Raw genomic sequence first — 22,036 nt, forward strand, 5'->3', positions numbered from 1 at the left:
AAGGCTTGCGCTCAACGTGCAGGATTCCTGTGCTCGCGCCTTCTCGAAAATGACCTCTCTGTAGGTGTGGGTCAAAACTGCATTCCTTTCCCATCCCCTGCTGCATGACGGCACAGGAATACTCTCCCTACCGGTAGTTCTGTCTCTGTGTGACCCTTATTATAATCTACTGTCCCCCTCTGGATGGACGTATAGATACTGTACACCTCTTACTCTTTCCACTTAAAATGTGATTTATAACGGCCCGTATATATTTGAATGCCTCTGCCTATGGAACTGATCCAGTCGCTGGCCCTTTCCCCTCCGTCGTTTCCCCCTCCCCCCTTCTGTAAGTGGAGACCAGTAGCTGGGAAACGGCCAAGTCGCAGGAGCGCCGATAAAAGCCTTCCTCGCAGGACTGATCTGAAGGAACAGCTTGTACCGTGTGCTGAACTAAACAGGCGCTCTCGCACGCACACACGCATTAGAACACACACACACACACACACACACACACACACACACACACACACACACACACACACACACACACACACACACACACACACACACACACACACACACACACACACACACACACACACACACACACACACACACACACACACACAGCGCGCGAGGCAGCAAACATGCAGGGGAGAGTGAGAGCAATGGAAAGGAATCCTTGCTTCCCCCCATACAGGACATTTGCATATTCCTAACACACCCGACGCCCGGTAGGCCACCGAGTGGGAGGGGGGGAACTAACGTCTCTCTGTTAACGCCGGCTCTCGCCATGTCGCGTTCTGGTTTAGTGTTGTTTGTAATGTGTGGAGCTGCGCTCCCTTATAAGGACAGCCAGCCGCCTCACTGTTAGCAGGACTCTGCAGTCAGAAGTCTCGGAGCTTGACGGGAGGGTCGTGTCAGAGTCCCACGGAAGGAAGGAAGCAATCTCTGCGTAGCGGCGCGGGGCGCAGTGCAACTGCAAAGAGAACGAATCGAATGGATTCAGTTTTATACTTTTAGTTCTTCTGATATTTATTTTTTTTCTCATCAGAAAATTCTGACTATTCCGAAGTTTTCATTCTAGTCTTGACACGATTTCATGTTAAATAGGAATGCCAGTGGCTGCTAGCCCTTACCGCCCGGCTGAGATACAGCGCTTGGTTCTGCACACTATATACATTTGTGTTTGCCCTGGTTTGTTTGCTCTATTATCCGGGGGGGGGTGGCGGTAAACAGAGAGCTAGCTGTTTGAACGAGCGGTATAAAAATAGATCTGTGTATCACTGCTGCGGCCAGAGCGAGCCAGCCAGCGCTGCTATCTAACCCGCTCCCTAAAAAGGTAAACGAACACACACTTCGACCGACTCCCTTTCCAACACACTAGCTTAATATCACTCAACAGCGTCGGCCTGCTTGTCAACCCTCTTATCCTCATCCTCACACACCAACTCTTACGCACTCGCCTCCACGTATCGCCCCTTTCCATAAGCTGTATTTGTTGCCATGGCATCGCAGGGCAGTCCCAGGGCAATGTTACACAAGAGGCTTGAGTATCGCTAATCTACTCGACACTCCACGCACTAGTAAACCTCAGGCGTGAGGTATGGTGAGGAATGCCAATCTGTCTCTGATCCCTCTTCCTCGTCCTTGTCTCGGTGTAATCTACCGTCGGGTACACACTCAAACAGGCGTCCTGGCAGAGGCTCAGTGTTGTACCAGTGCGCCCCAGGCGAGTTGAACATGTACTCATTCACTGAAGAGGGAACACTCGCTCCCCCCCCCCCCCCCGAAGAGGAAATGCGTGCGGTCATTCCTCCTGCTGCTGCTGCTTTTCTGCACCGTTTTGGCTCGACGTGTTAATACAAGCTGTATTGACAGTGGGGTCTGGGAAGAATGGGAAAACTGGCAGACGGGATGTGTAGGAACAGCATCGGGAAGCGACAGGACCTAGCCGTCAGAATGTCCTGCAGGGCTCGGTGTGTTAGGACAGGGAACTGTTTTTGTCTTCGTTATTTTTTAGTTGGTATTAGTTGGCGCACTGCTACATTCAAATGCACACGACCCCAACTCACAACGGAAAAAACCTACCCCAGATCACTCCTATTCTGACTGATAAGAAGAATTTCCATTCATTCACTTGACAGTTGATGAAGAAAAATAAGTGGTTTATGGAAAGTGCATTCAACTTTAAAGACAAAACAACCCAGAAATGGCAAAAATCCTGAGTGTGCATTGAAGGACAATTAATGAAATTGTATATAGTCTCATCATTCCTGCAATTACTGAAATAAGCGATAGATAACATTTTTTATAAGAAAAAGGTAATGCGTCTCATGTGTTAAGCAGTGGGAAGTTGTCAACGTGTTGTATTCACACAAGCCCAGCTGACTGACAAAGTGTTTCTTGAACCGTTGTGCTGTTTGTCAAAGGCCCTACGAACTGTGGCCGTGACCCGATAACCGGCGAAACAATCTAACTTTCCCCCCCGTTCTCTCCCTCCCTCCCTCTCCTCTCCCCCAGTGCCAGATCATATCAAGTCCAGGCAGAGTCCCAACTCCCGCCGACACACCCACCACTCTGCGCACACACTTAACACACATTCAAGGTCTCACAAACACTCACACACACACACGCGTGCGCACACACTCAAAACAACAATTCCTCAGCGATGCCAAGAGGGCCTGCTCAGCTCGCTGCCTGCTCCGACAAGCGCCGCCCCCTCTTCTCCGACCCCTGAGGCCGACCCTCTTGAGCTGTGACCCTTCTGACCCAACCCCGTCGCCCTGGGAACGAGAGGTCCGTTCTCCTCCCAGCCGCCAGGGGGCGCCCTCGCGCCGACACGGGAGCAAGCCGCTCTTAAAAGTAAGCCGGGCCGTCGCGAATGTACACTGTTTTGAAACTAATTTGGAAACCGTGAGCCAAGTTGCGACTACTTTTAGCCAAAACCACTTAAAAAATGCCATGAAAATTAAACCGCATGTATTGAATAACCAATGAAAGTCCCTTCTGTGCTTCTCCTTACTGTGACTCATCTTTTCTTCCATTTGCCTGCCAGATTTCAATAACCTCCCTCCCTTTGCCCCCCCCCCCCCCCCCCCTTTTACTTATGTTTGCCCCCCGCTCCTTTTCCTCACAATGTCTTACCCTGCTCTTTGCTATGTTCAGACTTCTGGTTTCCGTGCCCTAATCCAAATATAATGTAATGTATTATGAGTAGATATTTTTTACATTGTTGTAAATGAAATCTGTCATTAATGATCGTGCGTTTGCCAGGCCAGGTCATGAGTCTTAAGTTAATCACATACTCGTTGACACGGAAACAGTCGGTTCAATAACTGGATGTACGCTCTGCATATGTATCTGCTCATACTCGGGTTTGGGACATTTGGCACATTGTGTATTTTGCATGGTAACCAATTAAAAGTTGGATCTGTTTATAACACCCTGAGTCTGGCTGTAGCCAAAGCCCCCCTCTGTCTGTCTATCTGACATCTCTCTTTCTCTCCCTCTGTTTCCAGACATGGCTCCCATTCGGGACTCCGTCAGCCACTCCCCTAATCAAACAGGTGACTGCACAACCCCTTTCTCCCTTTCACCGGTCATTCTTTAACACTTCTGCCCTGCACTGCTTCCTATTCCTCCTTTCCTGATACCAACCCCACTTCCAAACCCTGTTCGCCCCCCGAGCACAACGAGCTACCCTGCGATCCGTATCCGTAGAGCAAGCCGGTGACTTTGCCAAATGTCGAACATGGTACAGTAGAGTATTGAGTTGTTGTCGTACTGAAGGATGATTGCAAAAAAAGGTCTAAACGTTGGCGGCCCTGTGTGTGTGTGTGTGTGTGTGTCTCTGGCTCCGTAGCAGGTCGTCCTTGGCTAAATGTTCTTTCCGACGCAGCGTGTCAATGTGACATATGCAGTCCCACAGGGGGCAGAGACGCTGATAGCGAGGGAGCGATTGAGTTGACTGTTGGTGTGAAAGAGCGACTGGGGTGAACCTGGCAGCAAGCTAGGGGTTGGCAGCCATCGTGTGTGTGTCTGTGTGTGTGTGTGTGTTGCATGTCCACAGTAGCAGTTAATTTAACTAACCTTAAGGGATCCGCTGAAATCCTTCCCGTCTGTTCTGATTAAGTTGATAAGAAAAGTAGCATGCATGGTAAATATAAATGACAGCTGGCACTCCTTGAAAAGTCATATATAACGATGGAAGGCAGCGTCTGATAACGCAGGCTTAAGTTTGTCACTCACTTCGGTGGCTCCTTCTACTCATCTCTCCAATCAATATTTGCTTAATAAATCATTTACAAGGCGTTTCATTGTTATTTAAATGCAACGTGCGTGCAAGGGCTGGAGCAATGTTTGGATTTGGAGGCCTCGCTTCACGCACTGTTTAACAGACCCGATCCACACTCTTGGTTGACCCACACGGGCAGGTCTGAATGAGGCTCAGTGTGGTCTCCAGGGGGGCTGCCTCTCGTGTCTCTTCCTCCTCCTTTTCCTCGTCTTTATCCACTCGACGGCCCCCCCCCCCCCACGCCCTTGGCCGCTGGCCGTGCTCTTGGCAGGCTCTCCGGTCCAGCTGAGGTGACAAAATGGTGGCAGCTGCCTCTGTGCCGGAGCCAGGCCTCCGCAGGGCCGTAGATCAAGAGAGGCCGCTCGCTAGGCGGCAGAGCGACGCCTCGTCGTGTAGTCCCTCTGCCCGCCGCCGGGCGACGTGGGCTGTCGGTCTGCCGTATGGGGAGATGTTAATCATTGAATGTTTCAGCCAGACAAAGGACAGTTCTTGTCTATATGCACTCGATTGCCGGTGTTTAATATACAATGGGGGAAAAAGTTGAATTGATGTTATATTGATGGATGTATCTTGTAGGAATTTAAGTAAAAGTACAAAAACTTACAGTAAACTATCATTTGACATTTGTCAATTACTTTAGAAAAAATTGTCGCTTGAATCTGTCTCAAATTTTGGCTTCATCTGAAGCCCATTCTGTCGTCGTCGCCGTCTCCTTCCTTAACCACGCGTCCGCCCCCCCCCCCTCTTGCCCAGGTCTGGAGCACCCCGGCCTGGACTCTCAGTATGAGCCGTCCCCCTGGTCGACTGGCTCTCCCTGCGGCGGCGACGGCAACAGCAACTGGGACGCGGTCCTAGTGGAGGGCAGCGCCGACAAGCCCAGCAACCTCTCCTCCACCAACTCGTCCGTCTGGCCCTCCTCCTCCTCCTCCTCCTCCTCCTCGGGCTGCGGCTCGGGGTCGGACCCCGAGCTGGCGTCGGAATGCATGGACGCCGACTCTAGCTCCCCGCTGGGCTCCGAGAGGAACCTCGCCGCCGTCTCCACGACGACGGCGGCCATGATGTCACTGGCCAACGCCTCCGCCGCGTCGTCCTCCTCCGCCGCCGCCGCCCCCTCCTCCGTGACCACCGCCGCGGCGAGCGCGCTGGTCAACGGCGACGGCAACGCCAACAGCAGGCAGACCTCGGGCGGCGCCCACAACGGAAACAACAACAACAACCCGTGCGGCCCCTCCTCCCACTACTCCATGGCCGGCGTCGGCAGCAACAACGCCGTCGGCGGCGGCCAGGGCAACAGGCTCGTCGGGAGCAGCGTGTGGGGGGCGCAGCCCGCCGGGAACCCTTCCGACGGCGGCGGCCTGAACCCCAGCACTTTGAACCCCCTCGCCAACCACGGTGCCTGGTCCCGCAGCCCGACCCCGAACCCGGCGCCGTGCCCGGGCCAGCGGCCGCCCCAGGCCCCGGGCGCGGCCTCCAAATCAGGCGCCGCGCCTCCCCACGACGGATGGGGCGACATGCCAGCTCAAGGAGCCTGCGGCCCGATGGACGAGGGGCAGGGTCGCGGTACGGCGACGGGCGGCGGCAGTGATGGCCAGCAGCCCCCCCACCCTCACACTGAATCCAACGGACCAAATAACACTATGATGTTGAATACTACTACGACCACGACTACTAACGCAACAGGAACCTCTAGTCTACCAAACTCTACCGGCGACGGGCCCTGGGGCTCGGCCCCGGGGGGCGCCGGGGGTCCGCTCCCCAACGGCCCCCCGACCCCGGCCCCCCACGGAGAAACGGCGCGGGGTCCCGGGGCCTTCGGTACGCCCTGGGGCGCCCCCACCCACCCGGGCGACAAAGGTCCCGCCGGCCCGGACACTGTGAACCCCCAACACCAGGCCGGGCCTCCCGCCGCTCACAAGAGTTACCACCACGCCGGGGCCCCCCGCTGGGAGCAGGGGCCCGGCAGCAGCCCCGCCCCCGTCCCGAGCGGCATGCCCTGGGGGAGCGCCTCCAGTCCGGCGCCCGGCCCGGCGGGACAGGGCCCCCGGCCCTGGGGCGGCGGCGCCTCTTCCTCGTCCTCGTCCTCCTCCACCTCCTCCGGCTCCCACAACAAGACGACCAACGGGGAGTGGGGCGCCATGCCCCCCGGGAACAACCACGCCGCCGCCGCCGACGCCGGCGTCCGCAAGGCCAGCTCCTCCAACAACGGCTGGAAGAGCCTGGAGGACGACGCCCTGGGCGTGGGCGCCGGGGGCCCCCCTGCGGCCCCGGCCCCCGGCGCCTGGGGCCGCTCCGGCGGCAGCGAGGGCAGCGGCGAGAGCTCCGGGGGCCGCTCCGGCAGCGACAAGGACGGCCAGCCCCGGGGCCCCAACCGGCGGAGGCCCCCCCCTCCGGCCGCCGCCCCGCCGCCCCCACCGGCCCGCGCCGACGTGGACCCCCGGGTGCTGTCCAACACCGGCTGGGGCCAGACGCCCGTGCGCCAGAACACCACGTGGGACGTCAACTCCCCCGCCAGCCACCCGCCGCCCGGCCCCCGAGGGGAGGACAGGAAGCCCGGCGGCGGGGGGTCCGGGTGGGCCGGGGGGCAGCCAGCGGGCCCCTCCCAGACCAGCTCCGGAGGTAGGCACACTCTGGGGGTTTCTGTTTGGGGTCACGTAACTGAAGCCCTAACATCAGATGGCTGTCTCACTCGTTGTCTGTGTCTGTATCCATCCCATAATATATATATTCCCTTCTAGTCTTTATTCACTCCTTGCTTATCCACGTTCGACTTGTTTCCTTCCAGGTTGGAGGGAGGGACCCGGGAACTCGGGCCCAGACAAGGGGGGCCCGGGCTGGGGAGAACCCAGGCCCAACCCCGGCTGGGACAACAACAAGGGCGGAGGGAGCGGCGGCCACGGCGGGCGGGACGACGCCTCGAGCTACAAAGGGGGCAGCGGCAACACCTGGAGCAACAACCCCAACCGGGACGACAGGTGACTCACCAGCCCTCCGCGGAGGGGTCTGCCCTTTGGCAGCGCGCTCTCTCTCATACCACGCCCGTGTCTCCCGCTGTGTTCCTCACGCCTCTGGGTCCTGTTTCAGGTCCAACACCTGGACCAACGCGCCCAAGCAGCCCCGGCAGCAGCAGGGCTGGGGGGGCGGAGGCGGAGGTGGAGGCGAGGGCTGGGGCAACGGGGGTGGAGGCGACTCCTCCTCCTCCTCCTACCGGGGAGGGAGCAACAACCACTGGGGAGACGCCCAGAAGGGAGGCGGCGGTGGCGGCGGCGGCGGCGGCGGCGGCGGCGGCGGCGGCGGCGGCGGCGGGGCCTGGGACGGCGACAGCGACCGCTCGGGCTCCGGCTGCTGGAGTGACCCTAGCCGCGCCAACGCCAACGCCAACACCGGCGGCGGCGGCGGCGGGAACACGTGGACCGGGAGCAGCGGGGCCAACACGCAAGACCAGGGCAACCACAACCAGGGCTCCAACAGCTGGGGAGACCCCACCGGCCCCAAGCCCGCCCCTCAGGGTAGGGGCCAGGGCTGGGGAGAGCCGCAGAAGCACCACCACGGGAACCAGAGCTGGGGCGAACCGCCTCCCAAGACCTCCAACCCCTCCAACGAGTGGGGCAAGGGCCCCGAGCCCGTGGCCAGAGGAGGCCAGGGCCCCACCAAGCCCACAGGTGATGCATCCTTTATCTTATTGATGTCAGCATTGGTGCAGACTAGGGCTTTGACTTTGGCCCAAAAATCATGTTAGAAGTTCTTTGTTTATTAATATTAATATTTGAATATATTCTAATATTTATTAATAATATTTTGACTATTAAATGCCTTCGGTAAGACCTGGATTGGGCTTCGCAAGGTTTGTTTACCGGCGTTGCTATGGTTACCCAGACATGCAAACGGCGCGCTTTTTTATCATACATTTTGGGGACCTGTGTGGTTCGTGCAGATCCGAAGAGTTTTTCTTTTGGGGGGGGGGGGGGGGGGTCGATCGGTGCGTCGATCGGTGCTCTGATTGACTGACCCCCGTCGTTCAGACGTTCGTTGGTTAATGCGTGCAGAGACTGCTTCCATTTGTGTTAGATAGGCATACCTTGGGGCTTTGGCGGTTTGTCTAAAAGGTTTGCGCATCAATACTTAATGCCGCTCTACTGACCCCCTCTTGCCTGTTAAGTAGACGCACCGCTGACATAAGATAAGATTCATTTGGGAATATAAACTAAGGTGTCGTTGAACACACCTCGTAAAGGTCCTCTTACATCAGGCAGAGGGGATTATGATACGTTTAGATCGTTCTCATTGCAGCCATAATTTGGAGACGTACTTTTGAGGTTTCCCTGTTTGAATACTAAAGTATTCTATCACTCTTTCTGAGAAAGTTGGGATCTTAAAGGGATCTCTAGCATTGTTATGTTACCATAAGCAGTCTATATTCACGTACCGCAGTGCAAGTAGACGCTGGCTTGTACCGACTGCCATCAAGATTAATAAGGATCATTATCTTTTAACCAACGATCCCGATCAATGCAAAAGGACCTTAGGTCTCACCGTTTAACTGAGGAGCTGATGATTCAGAAAACAGGAGTCACGTGGTAATGCTGGTCCTATGAGACGCAGGCTGCCCTCTGCCCTCTGCCCTCTGACCTGTGACCTGTGTGCTGCAGGCTGGATGGGAGGTCCCATACCCGCGGGCTGCCAGAGGGAGAAGGAGGAGCCGGTGGCGACCTCTGGGTCCGGCTGGGAGGAGCCCTCCCCGGAGTCCATCCGACGCAGGATGGAGATAGACGACGGCACCGCTGCCTGGGGGGAGCCAGGGAGGAACCCAGGTGAGAGGTCGAACCCCCCCGGCCCACTGGGTCCTCTGATGCACGGGCCATGTGTCAAAACTTTGGGCAGGCGCAGGTGCGAGACATTGGTGTCAAAAGGTAGGGGGAAGAGTAGGAAGTGTTCAGGTAAAGTACAGATACCTAAAAACTGTATTGAAGTACAATGACAAAGTATTTCGCTTTGTTACTATCAACCTCTGCAAGGGACTAATGTGGACACGTGTCTGTGAGTGATCAAGTTTACAGCGTGATGCACTGTGATCTTATTCATGCATCAGAGAAATATACCTTTTTCTACCTTTTGCTGTCTATTGGTTAATGGTTTGTGTCCAACCAAGTCTCACTCAAGGAGAAGTCTCACGAGAGTTGAGTTGTTGAGAACGGAGGGGGAGGGGGAGGGAGATAGACGGAGGGAGGGTGGAGGGGGGGGGGGGGGTTGTGTTGGCCTACAGAAAGCTTGGCGTTATCTAAAGATTAGGGTAAAGGACCATTGACATGATAATGACAATAGGGACTTTGCCTGCAACAAATCAACAACAAGACTTCCTCTCAAGCCGTACCCTTGAGAGAGGGCTTCATAGGACACAATAACAAACAGACCAGGATCAAGGGAAAGGTGAAGGACAGAGTTGTACTTCTCTCTGGGGATCCTTTCCGTAATGTCAGACAATTATCCGAGCCTGTTTGTGTCAAAAACAAGCCCCTTTCAGACGTTAATATCTGATATGGGGTCCAGGTTGAAAAACATTAAAGTTCTCCTTTAATCAAATGTCTGTATTAAACAAAGATGTATTTTTAGTGCGGGCATTTTTTTTTTTACATTTTACTAAAACTTCTGCTACAGGTTCAGATGCCTCCTCGTGCTTGCTATTGAGTCGTGTTGTGCCTTTTCTGCATGAATAAACTTGACCCTTGAACCGTTTTATCTAGGCAAATACAACGCAGGTGGACCTTCAAACACGTGGAACAAGAACAGCCAATCAGAGCAAGAGCCCATGTCTCATGGCCCGCCCCCAGGACACCAGCTGCACCAATCACAGGGGCCGATCCATGCCCCTCAGCCGATGCAGACTCAAGCCCCGGAAAAGACCTCTAGTGCTGGTAGGCACACACACACACACACGCACGCACGCGCGCGCGCGCACACACACTGTGTCCAAACACACACACACACTGTGTCCAAACACACATGCCCTCCAACCCCCCCATTGTGGCCTACTCAGTATAAAGATGTGGGCCAATCTTATTTGAGTCTTCCATTGTTATTTAATTATATACGTAAAATCTTTGTTTATAAAATGTCCACATGGAATCGTATAAAGTAGACGGCTGCACGGGCACCATTTGTTCACCAACTTTAATCTAAATAACTGGAGCCAGTAATCCTTTCCTGTCAGCAGTTCGAAGCTGAACCATTGCTCTCATATTTCAAAAGCCGCGTTCCCGTTCCCCTTTCCATTGTTGTCGCCAATCCCGACGTTCACGCTCAGAGCGGCACAATGCGCAAGGCGGCGAGGACCGACGAATAACACCAGGAGGGCCTCGTCTCCGTCAGTGCCGTGTCCATTACCCGTTTCAGCCCGCTCAGCCGAATGCCGGGCTGGGTCGGTCCGGTTCCACATGCGTGGCGTCCTCCACTCCTGTTCCTCCCCTCTCCTCCGGTGGGTCGGCCACCATCCCAGGGTGTCCCCATCTCCAAAGCATTCCCTTTTGCTCTGCTTGTGTTCAAGTCTATTTTACTTGTGAAACTCTAAAATAGATCATCTTAAAGCATGAGTCTTCATTAGGCTTGGAAGTTATCACAATATACAAGGGTCTTTAGAAATACTAACGGTATTATTCAATACCAAAACAAATAACTGCTCTTTCTAACTTTGTCCGACATCTTAGGAATACATTTTTATGATGTTAAAATATAAGTTTTGAATCGGGTCATATAAAAAGTCCAACACAACGTCTTTGCCGTTGCATTGTGGTTGAGGTTGAAGTAAGCGAGTTCGCCACCGATTAGTGTCTGTCACAGGTGGGCTGAGTTCCTCCGCATTCGGCCGGTTTCAGAGTAAAGACCGCCCAGCCGTAACGCTGCGACGGCAAACTGAAAGTGACATTTATAGCAGCACACCTCTTCTGTGGAGCGGTATTAAAAGGATCACGTCTCAACAGCGGGGGAAAGTATTTATTTGGATTGATTTAGAAATATATTGGCATATATTTAACCGTTACTTACACTGGGATTCAGTGGTCTAAAGAGGGGAAGTAAAGGTGTGATCAACCATATGAGTTTCCAGTGTCGAGCGCTGTGTGTGAGCCAGGGCCTCCATGCGAAGCCGTCGGGCTGCAGCACAAAGTGCTCGGCCCTAAACGATAGCCTAGCTCAAATGTAATTAACCCGGATACCTCTGGCGTTTCCAAATGTTCCCAATGGATATTACTGCAATATTATTAAATATCGCTGTTCAAAAGGGTTTCCCCACCAGCTCTTTATCAGTTAGGTCAGGTAAAGAAATGAGGTCAGTGGAGCTCCGTTAAGTACGGGTGTTAAGTTATATGACTGTACTTAATACAGGTTAAACTGACTTAATACAGGTTAGACTGACTCAACATAGACTGTATCTAATACAGGTTAGACTGGCCTAATACAGGTTAGACTGACTCACCACAGACTGTATATAATACAGGTTAGACCTTCCTTAACGTCTCCCACGCTTCTCTCCGTCTCCAGGCTGGGGCGAGTACCCCGCGCACAAGGAGCCCCCCTCGTGGGGGGAGACCCCCGCCCCAGCGCCCTCTGTGTCCGTGGACAACGGCACATCGGCCTGGGGTAAGCCCGTGGACAGCGGCGTCGGCAAGAACGGCGGCGGCGGCGGTGGCGGCGGTGGCGCCCCCACCTGGGGGGAGGAGCACGCGCGGGACCAGCCCAGCGGCAGAGAGCCTGGCCCAGGCTGGGGGGGCGGCGGCCAGCAGCAGCAGAAGACAGGTAGGCCCCACGCCAAAGACCGGAAGGAGGTCTAGCCCCCCCTCCACCGCTTAGATCAAGAGGCCGCTGCTTGGCTCGGGAAATTTGCACAGGCTGAATAAAAAATAAAAAAAAGCTAAGGAAGGATGGAATCATCCTGCCTTCCTCCCCAACACCGTGGACTGGATCCATGGCACTAGGCACAGGTTCCAGACGGCCGTCAAACAGATAACACACTCCCGGTTCCATCAAAGCACGCTGGGTCGTTGTGTCGCTGATTGTCACCGCTCGACTTGGATCCAGATTGTAAACCGTATTTTGTAGTGCTGCATTGGTTTGGCCCGCTGCCCGATGCCCCACGCTCACTCTCTTCCCCCCCCCCCCCCTCTGTGCGGTGCTAGGCGTGAAGCCCATGGAGACGTGGGGAGGAGACGACCAGTCCTCCAGCTGGGACCAGGAGGAGGAGGTGGAGATCGGCATGTGGAGCAACACGGGCGGCCAGCAGGACAGCCGCTCCCACGACCACAACACCTGGAACTACAAGCAGAAGGGCCCCAACAAGGTACGCACCGCGGCCCCTCCTTCAGGGTCCACCGTGTGGAGGAGCCCTTCGATCACCCACCAGGCGCTTGGCTGGCCCTCGAGGCACACTGCTCAATCACACATTTATAACCCTCAATCAATTCAACGCAATTTCTCTATTCGTAAGCACTGTGTACTAACAAACCTACTGAAACAACAGTCTTGATGGTTCATTCACCACAAGTGTCTGAAGTGATACCGTCTTATGTTAGAAAGTAGTCGTGAGTGAAGGTCCCCCTCTAGCTTAGATGTGGGTACTGGATCGGATGTGTTTTGGTTTAACGCTGATGGAGGTTTGAATCGGGTGTGCTGTCCTTCCAGATGCACAAGTCGGTGAGCAAGCAGGACGAGCCGTGGATGAAACCCTTCACCAACCAGTTCAACAACATGAACTTTCCCGTGAGTCGCCCAGGGCTATTTAAAAATCAACCCCCTTCGCTTCCATCGAAATCGACTCACCAGTTGAGAGAGGAAAGGGACTATTTTTAGACTGCTCTCTTAACTTCTGTTGTTCGGCAATTCCTGATATTATTTGACGTATAATAAAATGGATATTATACTGTAGATATCATCGTTTTGTAGTTTGTCAGACTAAAACGCAGAATATTTGTACATAACGTATACAAAGCTTTGATTGCTTTATTCAATATCGTTTGTTAAATGAACGTGTTGTTTAGCTGTGCTGTGCACGTGCTATCATAAAGGACATGTCACAGCTCCACGAGGCACGGGTAGGTCGGTTCACGGCGTGATCTGACCCTGATGTTTGTGGCTGTGTCGTGTCTCCCCCCCCCCCCTCCCCTCTCCAGAGAGACTCTCCTGACGACTCCATGAAGCCGGGCGGCGGGGGCATGGGGCAGGACAAGCGCATGGACATGGGCCCCATGGGCGACTACAACGGCATGATGGGCAAGGGCCACGGCCCCCGCCACCAGCTCCATAAGGACCCCCCCATCGACCGGGGCCCGTACTACGACAAGGTAGGCCCGGGGAGGGGGGCAGTGGGCTGTGGGCTGCAGTGAGGCCGGGACAACGCGTCGACGTCATCGATGACGTCGTCGACGCATAAATTACGTTGACGCGAAAAATGTGCGTTGATTTCGAAAAAACCCAAAACAAAGATGGCGCCACGCACTCGTTCCTCTAAAGTATGGGAATTCTTTAATGTAAAGGGAAACGATTCTGTGATATGTCGTGTTTGGTAAATGGAGATGGCTTTCCATTCTAGCACCAATAAACAATGTAATGCAATGTTAAGGAATTCATGTTTTTTTCATTCAGATATGTAAATCAACATGTATAAATTGCTATTAGTCAATTAATGGGGAGACAATCGAATCGGACTGAACAAAGGAATCGTTAGATTAATCGATGCGTCGAAAGAATAATCGCTAGATTAATCGTTTAAAAAGTAATCGTTTATCCCAGCCCTAGGCTGCAGTGAGGGGGTTCATAGCGCCACCAAAACACTTGAATAAAACCTCTTGGAGGACACGTGCACCTCGTGCTTGGTGGTATGTTCATCGGGTTGGCTCCTCTGCCCAGAGCTCGATGCTCCAGGCTGACGACGACTCCTCGTTTGAGACCGCTTTAGAATAGTGAGTAGGGGAGCTGACTATCGGTTTTCACACTGGCATCGCGATGTCGTCGGGCTAGCTTCACAGTTGTTTGCTGACGCGTCACAAGGGCTTGGAATGGCCTAACTGGCTCCTGTTGGCTATGACGCCATGTTCTGCCGATTTGTATTCTCAGGCCTGTGCTGCCCCACAGTGGTAGGCCCTTATACTGCACTTGACCTATTTGCCATGTGGCTACGGCTTAGAACGTTGCATATCGACATAAAGATGACCCAGACACGCATGCACAAGTGTCTGTGCTGTCATTATCGATAGCCTGTAATCTTTTATGCTATTCTGGGCCATGTTGACTCTCCTTTCGTTTGGTGCTAACGTGTTGTCTTGGCAACCAGCTTCTGCTTTTCATCTTACCCTCTCCACTGTGCTAAAGACTGACTTCCCCTTTTCTCTCTCATCAACCACATTTTTTTTCTTTTATTCGTTCTTCACCTACATTTCCTATTCTTCATGATTTCGATTTGGCTCTGCTGGCTGGCCGTCCCTCTGTGCCCCTGGCCATCTGTGTCTTCTCTTCCGCCTCTGCAGCTGTCATTTCCCCCCCTCCGTCTATCATAACTCCGCCCGTGAGATGTTCTCCTCCAATCGCAGCGAAAGCTGTGCACAGCCAATCGGCTTTCACCTTTCTGGGCATGCATGCATGTGTAGTGTAGAGAAGGAGCCGGGAACGTGGTATTGCCCTGTGAGGTTTATTTTTGTAAATTTGCAGTATGAACCTCGAATGGGAATGTTGGAAAACCTCTTTCATAAAAAAAAAAAAAACAACTTGCAAAAACAAATGTTGTGACATTGATCGTTATGCGGGAAGGGAGCCCAGATGTTATCGGGCTTTTTGTTATTGTAACACAGACTTTCCGACTCATTTGCTGCCCAAAGATATGTAGCCGCAGCTTGCTGGTAAACCAAAGCCTGGGGTCGTATGTCGGGATAAACCGGGGGTGGATGTGTGTTATCCACCCTGGGGTTACTAGTCTGTTATTATCCGTTTCTCCTTTCCTGAGTGCGCGAGTGAGTGAAACGTTCCCTGTAAAGGAGTTCAGACAAAGTTTACACACACACACACACACACACACACACACACACACACACACACACACAGACACAGACACAGACACAGACACAGACACAGACACAGACACACACACACACACACATCCACACCTTTATCCACAGATATCTCATAAATGCCTGCCTATCAACAATATAAAGCTCTCTCAAAGTTCTCATCAATGCTTCTATCTGATGTCATCTCCATCAAAGTGTTACCATGGTGACGGTGAGCCTGACCCTCCTGTATGGGCTGTGGGCACGCGGGCCCCTTGGGCCCACAGTGTGTGTCTGTGTGTGTGTGTCTCAGTGGATCCTGACCCCTGCTCCTCTTCCCTCCCCAGAATGTTAACCCCATGCTAGGCGGCAGCAACCTAGCCCAGGGCCGCGGGCCCCAGCTCCCTCCCCAAACCAACCTCCGTAACCAAGTGCCTCCACCCATCCTCCCCTCTCAGGTGACACTCCCCCCTCCCTCCCTCCCTCCGCCCCCACACACACCGTCCCCCACAGGTATGGAACGAGGACGAGGTGAGGCGGAAACACCTCTTCCTCGTTCGGCAGGAGCTCAGGAGGTAGAGCGGGTCGGCTGGAAACCGGAAGGTTGCCGGTTCGATCCCCGGCTCCTCCTAGCAGAGCGCCGAGGCGTCCCTGAGCGAGACGCCTCGCCCTGACTGCTCCCGACGAGCCGGCTGTCGCCCTGCGCGGTCGACTCCGCCGTCGGCGTGTGAACGGGTGACTGAATGGTTGTGAGTCGCTGTCTGATAAATGCGTCAGCAAAGGCCCCTCAACGTGAATGAAATCCTAAATCCTGCTTTAAAGTGTGATCTGTACGATTCTCCCCAGGTTCCACCCTCCCTGTTGAAGTACCCAGGGGGGACCGGAGCCCTGAACCCCCTGCTAGGACCCCAGCAGATGGCCGTGCTCAACCAGCTGTCCCAGCTCAACCAGCTCTCCCAGCTCAACCAGATCGGCCAGTTGCAGGTAAAGGACCCCGTGGCGACTGCACTCGTATAGCCGTGTTGTGCGATTTTAAACGGTGGGACAATTGATGACGTAGGACGACGAACGGACGTTGAGTGGAGGCTCATCCTTTCTGAAAGATCATTGATCAGTGGTGGAAAGAACACCTCGAGTGTTTGCCCTCATCAAGATAGCTCGGGCACAACGTTCTCCTTCGCGACTGGCCCCCAAGCCCTGTGGCCGCTATAAAGGAGTCTTTTGAAACTACAGTTGTGCGTCTGTCTTTCAAACAATGGTCCCCCTTCATCGTGCCAAAGGAAAACTGGTGACTCAGTGATAGGTGGAGCAATGACCCCTCATTCTACCCTTTCCCTGCACAGCGCTTCCTCCTGCAGCAGCAGCAGCAGCAACAACAACAACAGCAGCAGCAGCAACAGCAACAACAACAGCAGCAGCAACAACAGCAGCAGCAGCAGCAGAAAGCTCAGAGCCAGAGGAATATGTCCATGGGACGGCATGCTGAACAGGTACAGGTATGCATCCTCTCCCGCTGCCGTCGGCATCGTATGTCTGCGTGGAACAGAGCCCACGTCCCTTCAGCCCGGCTCCGTTTCAGCATCACGGCTCCGGGACTGTTTTTAGTTGTTGAATTCGATCTTCCGCTAGTCAATGTTTCATGGAACATTTGAATGTGACCCTGACTGTTGTTGTTGTTGTTGTTGCCGCCCTCCCTCAGACTCGTCCGATTGGTTCATCCCAGATGATGCAGCCCCCCCGCCACCTGGACCCTGTTCTGCTCAAACAGGCCGCGGCCCACAAGCCCTACCTGGACAACTACCTGTCCCACAACGCCCCGGAGCTGCAGAAGGACTCGGTCGCTTTGGGCTCCTTAAACAACTTCCCTTTAGGTGAGACGCACGGACGACTGGGAACGGGGACTAGCCCAACGCGTCGGGGAGAAGGGGTTCTCAACCGTTGTCTTTTTCGCCCCCCCCCCCCCCCCCCCTGCAGCCTTGAACCCCAACCTGAATGTATCCCTGGACATTGGCGGCACTGGAGGAGGGGGCTACAAGGAGCCCCCCCAGTCTAGGATGAAGAAACTGTGGGCCACTGACCCTCTGGAGCAGAACAGCAAACCTGGTACGCAACCTCGCAAAGTCTTTTTATTCGCAATACGTTTTGACACGTTTGAGGGCAGGATATTAACTTGTAAATCTCATTGCCATATTAAGTGTTTATTTACGGTTGAGGTTAAGATTAGTCTGATTCAGAGAGCTGGGCGTCGCTACAGGTCACCATAGCCGCCGTGAATCTAGATAAAGATACTGTTTTATGGGACTAACTTGGGGTGTAAACATTGACCAGATACACAAAGTAATCAGGTTGATGTGGTTATGTTGTGTGTCTGAACTTGATAACGGTGTTGTTCCTGAGGCTGAGCCAAGACTCGACCTCGGTCTACTAACTCCATAATGCTGTAAACATAATGACTTTATAGCTGGGAGGATATCGGACCGTCCACGGGAATCAACCATGGCTTTCAGTTTTCATTAGTAGACATTTTCTGATATAGATGGAAACAAAAAAGGATAATGATTGCGTGTTTGAGGCTATTTTTCTTCAGCCTCCACTTTAAGCCACTCCCACCAGATACTTGTGATATTGACCAGCAGAAGGGTTCTGTACACGGTTGTTTGTAAGATATCCCTGCTAAACTCTGTGTGTATCTCCTCAACCACAGGTGCTATGTCGTCTGGGCTGCGTCTGGATGAATCATCCTTCTACGATTTCCTGTCTTCTGGCCCCTCCCCACTGACTCCTCCCGGCCAATCAATGGGCTCGGTGGGCGACGGCTGGCCACCCCGTGCCAATTCTCCCCCTCCCCACGGAAACACGGTCACCTGGCCCCCAGGTGAGGCAGCATGGATGTAGGATAGACGGCCAACCAAGTCCACAAGAATCTAAACTAGGACTTTAATAATGGTCAACAGGGGATTAGTTTAGGATGGGTGTGATGCCTCAATGGATCATTGATGTCACGCGCTGTAGTCCTCTTGGGACTTCAATAGAAAGGCCGTTCCTTTCTGGTCGTAACCAGGCATTACCCACGTTTGACATTTGGACCGTTCTTTTCCAAATAAACACAAATTATCAGACAGAGCTAAAGTTAGTTCTGTGGCAACATCGTTTTTTATGACGCATGCACAAATAAAAGACTATTTTACGAAAACCAAGCAGACAAAATGTCCTCTTCCTCAAGCAACGATGAACTCATCCGTCTGCGTGTGTGTTCGTCCAGAGTTCCGGCCCGGGGAGCCCTGGAAAGGTTACCCCAACATCGACCCCGAGACCGACCCCTACGTGACCCCCGGTAGTGTCATCAACAACCTCTCCATCAACACCGTCCGTGACACAGACCACCTCAGGGACAGGAACAACGGTAGGCCCCGCCACAAACACGCGTTCATCCCCTCAACACAGTGGTACTGGTGTGTCTCACTCAGTGGTACTGGGTGAGCCTCGGTGGTACTGGGTGAGCCTCAGTGGTACTGGGTGAGTCTCAGTGGTACTGGGTGAGCCTCGGTGGTACTGGGTGAGTCTCAGTGGTACTGGGTGAGTCTCAGTGGTACTGGGTGAGTCTCAGTGGTACTGGGTGAGCCTCAGTGGTACTGGTGTGTCTCACTCAGTGGTACTGGGTGAGTCTCGGTGGTACTGGGTGAGTCTCGGTGGTACTGGGTGAGTCTCAGTGGTACTGGGTGAGTCTCAGTGGTACTGGGTGAGTCTCAGTGGTACTGGGTGAGTCTCAGTGGTACTGGGTGAGTCTCAGTGGTACTGGGTGAGCCTCAGTGGTACTGGGTGAGTCTCACTGGTACTGGGTGAGTCTCAGTGGTACTGGGTGAGTCTCAGTGGTACTGGGTGAGTCTCAGTGGTACTGGGTGAGCCTCAGTGGTACTGGGTGAGTCTCACTGGTACTGGGTGAGTCTCAGTGGTACTGGGTGAGTCTCAGTGGTACTGGGTGAGTCTCAGTGGTACTGGGTGAGCCTCAGTGGTACTGGGTGAGCCTCAGTGGTACTGGGTGAGCCTCAGTGGTACTGGGTGAGCCTCAGTGGTACTGGGTGAGCCTCGGTGGTACTGGGTGAGTCTCAGTGGTACTGGGTGAGCCTCAGTGGTACTGGGTGAGTCTCAGTGGTACTGGGTGAGCCTCAGTGGTACTGGGTGAGCCTCAGTGGTACTGGGTGAGCCTCAGTGGTACTGGGTGAGCCTCAGTGGTACTGGGTGAGCCTCAGTGGTACTGGGTGAGCCTCAGTGGTACTGGGTGAGTCTCAGTGGTACTGGGTGAGCCTCAGTGGTACTGGGTGAGCCTCAGTGGTACTGGGTGAGCCTCTCATGGAGAGCCTGTCTAACCAGAGCGTCTCTTTGTCGTCCAGGGCCATCCTCATCACTCAACACCACGATGCCTTCTAACAGTGCCTGGTCCTCCATTCGTGCCTCCAGCCATATCGGTTCCCTCACCAGTACAGCACAAAGCACTTCAGGTAGGACCGGGCTCCCTCCCTGAGCACGCTTTGGTGGTGTACGGCAGAGTGCATTGTGGGTAGTGTCCGTAGCCAATAGGAAGCCGTCTTTGGGGAGCTTGTAAGAGTTGTAGTTCTTAGTTAAAAAATTGTATAACTGTAAATCCAGGGTATTCTACTACACATTTTGACTAAATTATCCCAAAATGGATTGCACAGATCTTCGAGGTAAAAGAACATTACAATATATTCTCTGTTGGCGCCGTACATTTACTAGGGGGGGCATTTGGCAGACGCTTTAACCTTAAGCGACTGACGATAGGTACATTAGTTTAGAAGAAAGAGAAACAACACCACATGGCCGTCGGTACCAAAAGGATGTTCATAGAACCACGTTTTGTAAGCACTCAGAGCTGCCAGGTCGACCCCTTCCTGGTGCACACCAGAGAGGGCTAGGCTGAGACTCCGCTCAGTGCCGTGCGTTCCCCCCCCCCCTGCAGCCAGACCAGGCGAGTCCAAGTGGTCCCCGGGCAGCGGCGGCGGCGGCGGAGGCTCTGTGTCCAACTCTTCCCTGGCCCACGAGCTGTGGAAGGTCCCTCTGCCCTCCAAGGGCCTGTCGGTGGCGCCGCCCTCCCGGCCCCCGCCCGGCCTCACGGGGCAGAAGCCCGGCTCCGGCTCCTCGGCATGGGACAGCTCGTCCCTGAGGCTCGGGGGCTGGGGCGCCAACGAGTCCAGGTTCACCCCCGGTAAGACCGCCGCGTCCACTGAGAGACAACGGCCTATATAGAGGAACCTAGGGCTAAAGGGGGCAGGACAAGGGGTCGGTTCAGTGTCCTATATAGAGGAACCTAGGGCTAAAGGGGGCAGGACAAGGGGTCGGTTCAGTGTCCTATATAGAGGAACCTAGGGCTAAAGGGGGCAGGACAAGGGGTTGGTTCAGTGTCCTATATAGAGGAACCTAGGGCTAAAGGGGGCAGGACAAGGGGTCGGTTCAGTGTCCTATATAGAGGAACCTAGGGCTAAAGGGGGCAGGACAAGGGGTCGGTTCAGTGTCCTATATAGATGAACCTAGGGCTAAAGGGGGCAGGACAAGGGGGTGGTTCAGTGTCCTATATAGATGAACCTAGGGCTAAAGGGGGCAGGACAAGGGGGTGGTTCAGTGTCCTATATAGAGGAACCTAGGGCTAAAGGGGGCAGGACAAGGGGGTGGTTCAGTGTCCTATATAGAGGAACCTAGGGCTAAAGGGGGCAGGACAAGGGGGTGGTTCAGTGTCCTATATAGAGGAACCTAGGGCTAAAGGGAGCAGGACAAGGGGTTGGTTCAGTGTCCTATATAGAGGAACCTAGGGCTAAAGGGGGCAGGACAAGGGGTCGGTTCAGTGTCCTATATAGAGGAACCTAGGGCTAAAGGGAGCAGGACAAGGGGTTGGTTCAGTGTCCTATATAGAGGAACCTAGGCCTAAAGGGGGCAGGACAAGGGGTCGGTTCAGTGTCCTATATAGAGGAACCTAGGGCTAAAGGGGGCAGGACAAGGGGGTGGTTCAGTGTCCAATATAGAGGAACCTAGGGCTAAAGGGGGCAGGACAAGGGGTCGGTTAAGTGTCCTACAGGGATTAACCTGGACAAGGGGTCGATTAAGTGTCCTATATAGAGGAACCTAGGGCTAAAGGGGGCAGGACAAGGGGTCGGTTCAGTGTCCTATATAGAGGAACCTAGGGCTCAAGGGAGCAGGACAAGGGGTCGGTTAAGTGTCCTACATGGATTAACCTCTTTGGATGCATCTAGGGTTTGAGGGAGCATGGTAAGGTGTTGATAAGTGTCCTATATGGATGCACCCAGGGCTCCCAGGCAGAGGGTTAACTTGTGTCTTCACACGGTGGCTCCAGGTTCCAGCTGGGGTGATGGCGGCGGCGGCGGCGGCAGCAGCTCAGGAAGAACTCAATGGCTTGTCCTCAAGAATCTCACTCCTCAGGTGGGTGCACGCTGAGGTCCCAGCCCCTGACCGCGCCTCACCGCGCTCTCAGCCCTGTTCCCTTTGCTTTGGTTAACCCCTGTGTGTGTGTGTGTGTGTGTGTGTTCTTCAGATCGACGGTTCCACCCTGCGCACCCTGTGCATGCAACACGGCCCCCTGATCACATTCCACCTCAACCTGCCCCACGGCAACGCCGTGGTCTGCTACAGCTCCATGGACGAGGCCGCCAAGGCGCAGAAGAGCCTGCACATGTAGGGACACTCACCGTTCACTGCCACTGCC

The 22,036-nt window shown here is 54.2% G+C and overlaps 1 protein-coding gene across 1 annotated transcript in view; it reads left to right on the forward strand.

The window, feature by feature from the left end:
- The window catches only part of LOC130402607 (trinucleotide repeat-containing gene 6A protein-like), a 36,907-nt gene that overhangs the window by 13,843 nt on the left and 1,028 nt on the right, over nt 1–22,036 (forward strand). The window contains exons 4-26 of the mRNA XM_056606838.1: nt 2,506–2,847; nt 3,504–3,551; nt 5,033–6,895; nt 7,062–7,251; nt 7,361–7,455; nt 7,564–7,938; nt 8,926–9,087; nt 10,018–10,188; nt 11,810–12,064; nt 12,445–12,605; nt 12,947–13,024; nt 13,435–13,605; nt 15,651–15,761; nt 16,150–16,287; nt 16,647–16,793; nt 17,003–17,174; nt 17,278–17,406; nt 18,008–18,178; nt 18,566–18,706; nt 19,695–19,802; nt 20,282–20,527; nt 21,668–21,753; nt 21,866–22,005. Of these exons, the coding sequence (XP_056462813.1) occupies nt 3,506–3,551; nt 5,033–6,895; nt 7,062–7,251; nt 7,361–7,455; nt 7,564–7,938; nt 8,926–9,087; nt 10,018–10,188; nt 11,810–12,064; nt 12,445–12,605; nt 12,947–13,024; nt 13,435–13,605; nt 15,651–15,761; nt 16,150–16,287; nt 16,647–16,793; nt 17,003–17,174; nt 17,278–17,406; nt 18,008–18,178; nt 18,566–18,706; nt 19,695–19,802; nt 20,282–20,527; nt 21,668–21,753; nt 21,866–22,005 (5,156 nt within the window). The 5' untranslated portion in view covers nt 2,506–2,847; nt 3,504–3,505. The remainder of the gene's footprint in view (nt 1–2,505; nt 2,848–3,503; nt 3,552–5,032; nt 6,896–7,061; nt 7,252–7,360; nt 7,456–7,563; nt 7,939–8,925; nt 9,088–10,017; nt 10,189–11,809; nt 12,065–12,444; nt 12,606–12,946; nt 13,025–13,434; nt 13,606–15,650; nt 15,762–16,149; nt 16,288–16,646; nt 16,794–17,002; nt 17,175–17,277; nt 17,407–18,007; nt 18,179–18,565; nt 18,707–19,694; nt 19,803–20,281; nt 20,528–21,667; nt 21,754–21,865; nt 22,006–22,036) is intronic.

The sequence above is a fragment of the Gadus chalcogrammus genome, chromosome 2 (genome assembly GCF_026213295.1).
Source record: "Gadus chalcogrammus isolate NIFS_2021 chromosome 2, NIFS_Gcha_1.0, whole genome shotgun sequence".
Classification (NCBI taxonomy): Eukaryota; Metazoa; Chordata; class Actinopteri; order Gadiformes; family Gadidae; genus Gadus; species Gadus chalcogrammus.